The sequence below is a fragment of the Parasteatoda tepidariorum genome, chromosome 5, assembly GCF_043381705.1.
Source record: "Parasteatoda tepidariorum isolate YZ-2023 chromosome 5, CAS_Ptep_4.0, whole genome shotgun sequence".
Lineage (NCBI taxonomy): Eukaryota > Metazoa > Arthropoda > Arachnida > Araneae > Theridiidae > Parasteatoda > Parasteatoda tepidariorum.
In genome coordinates, this window is record NC_092208.1 from 79,802,994 (window position 1) to 79,805,900 (window position 2,907).

The 2,907-nt window shown below is 36.0% G+C and overlaps 1 protein-coding gene across 1 annotated transcript in view; it reads right to left on the reverse strand.

Moving 5' to 3' along the window:
* Positions 1–1,123: 1,123 nt before the first annotated feature.
* Positions 1,124–2,907, reverse strand: part of LOC110282493 (protein FAM200C-like) — a 2,507-nt gene continuing 723 nt past the window's right edge. Inside the window, exon 2 of the mRNA XM_043042471.1 lies at positions 1,124–1,932. Within this exon, the coding sequence (XP_042898405.1) occupies positions 1,124–1,932 (809 nt within the window). The remainder of the gene's footprint in view (positions 1,933–2,907) is intronic.

Below are 2,907 nucleotides of genomic sequence, written 5' to 3' on the forward strand. Positions count from 1 at the left end.
ATGATAATAATGCGAGACTTTAAGTGCTTTCGAAAAATATGTTAAGTTCTGGAATACATGCTCCGAGTTCATGATGAAGCTTGACAGGTTATTAGAATTTTTTGTTCCATGCGTCGAACTAAGACTAGGTTAATGTCCTTTTTATCCAGTTAAAGTTCAGTACAGGGGATTATGTAAAGTCGTTTGTTCTAAATGGATTTTTTTTTCTTTGCACTTTTGCCTCTTATTTTTTCAGATTTTGTTTCGGTAGCTTAATCATTTAAATGCTCGAAAACATTTATTTTGTGTGATGTAAGATATTTTTGTAAGTAGAATCGAAAATGAGACCCGTTGCACTCGCAGAAAAATCAGTTCAGTTGAACCATAACGAGGTGCAAATTCGCTGCAAAATTATTAAGGTCTTAAATCAAACCATGTTTAAGATTAAGTTGAGACACAAAACAGTTTAATCAAATTTCAGAAGAACGATAATGTGGTTCAACTTAACACTGCAAATGATATTATAGTCTATCTATCACAGTGGTTCCTAACCTTTTCCGGACCATAGCCCCCCTCTTGGGGTTGGCTGACACACATCGCCCCTTTTTCTTTTTGCTCAAAAACCATTCAATGCTGCTTGTGAGCAACCAAACGCTAAGTTATATTTGATTTTAATTTAAATTGTAATGCAAATAAGGAGGCAATTTTATCCTGCCATTTTTATTAATTAAAAAAAATTGCGCATCTTTTTTTTTCAGAAGGAAATTATATTTAAAATGGAATAATCAAAACAAAAGTACATTTTTTAAAATTCATATTTTAATATAATCATGGAAAAGTTAAAACGTTAGCAACTAAAATTTGAGAAAAAAATGAAGAGTGAGAAAGTACATTTTTACCACTTCAATGACTGCCCTGCACTTGGTGTATTTCAGTTAAAGCTTGAATGTCAAGTTTTATGTTTGTCAGATTTAAGCGCAGGTCGCAGGTCTCCTTTGAAGCAAATGTCCCACCTATTTCTTTGCTTTGTGAGGAGCTGGACGACAGAACTAAATCCTCTCTCCACTATATATGTTGACGGTAACGAGATGAGGAGCGGCTCAGCTTGTTTTCACAATTGAGGATAAGTGTCCCTAAACTTTACTCAAGCTAACTCGTAACCGTATTTTTTAAAGTCGACTTTAGCATACTTCAAATCTAAAAACTCAGTCTGCAAAGAGGAAGTGAACTTATCCACAACTTCAAAAGAGAAAAGATCGAAAATCCAATCCGGAATTTCTAATTTCATCAAATCTTTAAATCTTGATTCCATATCAGTTTTTAACAGGTCAAGGTGATCAGTAAAAATTATGATTTTATTTTCGAGAATCTCGATATCTGCCATTAAACACTTTCTAGGAGTTGGAAATTGCATTAGCTCTTTGCGACCAATGTTTGACTTGTAGATATCAAACTTGGCGATGAATGAACACATGATTTCCTTAGTCCTGATAATGTTCACTTTATTTCCTTGAAGTTTTACGTTGATTTCGTACATTTTTTCAAAAATATCCGTGAGGTACGAAGTTTCAAACTTGAATTGCTTCAAACTCTCACTTAAAACAGGATCAGTGGTGTCGAGAAACTCAGTAACCGAGTCAAACGATTCGAAAAAACAACGCAAACAGTTTCCTTTTGAAAGCCATCTCACATCTGTATGTAGGAGCAAGCGTTCGAAATCTTCATCATTTTCACGGCAAAGTTCTCGGAACAAACAGTCATTGAGAGAATCAGCTTTGATTTCATTGATGCCAGAAATAACGAATTGTAAATTGTCATGCAGGGCACCACTCAAATTTTTTGCAGGAAAATGTTGACAATGAATGACACAATGAATGGTGATGACCATCAGTACTTCTTTTTTAAGGTGCGCTAGAAGCCCAGTATGACGACCAGACATGGTAGGAGCACCATCTGTCGCACAAGCACTTACTTACATTTGTAAGGAGAATTTCTTTTGCCACAAAATAGTCTTTGACCAATTTAAAAATCTATGAACATTTTTTATAAGTGATCAAAGTTCTTGTAAACAACGTTTCCTCGTTCATCCAATATCCTTGTGCGGAGGTAGCGTAAAATGAGAGAAAGCGTTTTGTAAAATAGGAGTTTATTTGCGTTTCCCTTTCGGGTGTAGAGCGTAGACTGTAATGGCGTACAAACATAGACAGCTTGCCAAGTTGGCGTATTTACAGTGTGCCAAGGGGAGATGCTCGAACGCCAAGAGCGTAACTTACAAATACGGAACAAATAGTGTATAGTTTGTCTAAAGTAAGAACTCCCTTAGCCATTCGTCTGAACTTGTGGCGGTGACTATGGTGACGAGGTATAACTATGTCAAGTAGTGGTGTGTGGACATTGTTTAGGACAGGTTATGGCTTAAATCGGTGAGAGAAAGCGATAATCTTTTTTTTTCGGTCTAATGTGTTATCGCTAGAGGGAAGAGGAGCTACCCTCCCTGAAATGAGCTATTCTTGTTTCCATTAGCAGCAGAACGCCTCAGACTTTATGGTGGGGGAGTTCTTACCTTATACAAACTATACATCCATTGTAAATATTTCTTTTGAATTTGTGGTCAAAGTTTAAATGATATTCCACTACGTTAGCGTTTTTAACTAATGGATTTTTGCAAAATCTCTTATTTTCACTTACGTAAGTTTTATATTTTTCATGGGCTCATGCGCATTTCAACAGAACTGACGCATGCGCACTAGAAAAGTGCAACGCACAAAAGAGAGCGTTACATTCAAAACACGCGTTAGCTGAATTGTGACCTACAAAAAGAGGCAAAATATAGGAAATCCTTAGCTCACGTGACAAAAATTTCTGTTTAAAACAAGCTTTAAACGATTTTTGAGCTAGAAGGAATGAAGCTTGAATTCAACTTCCCTA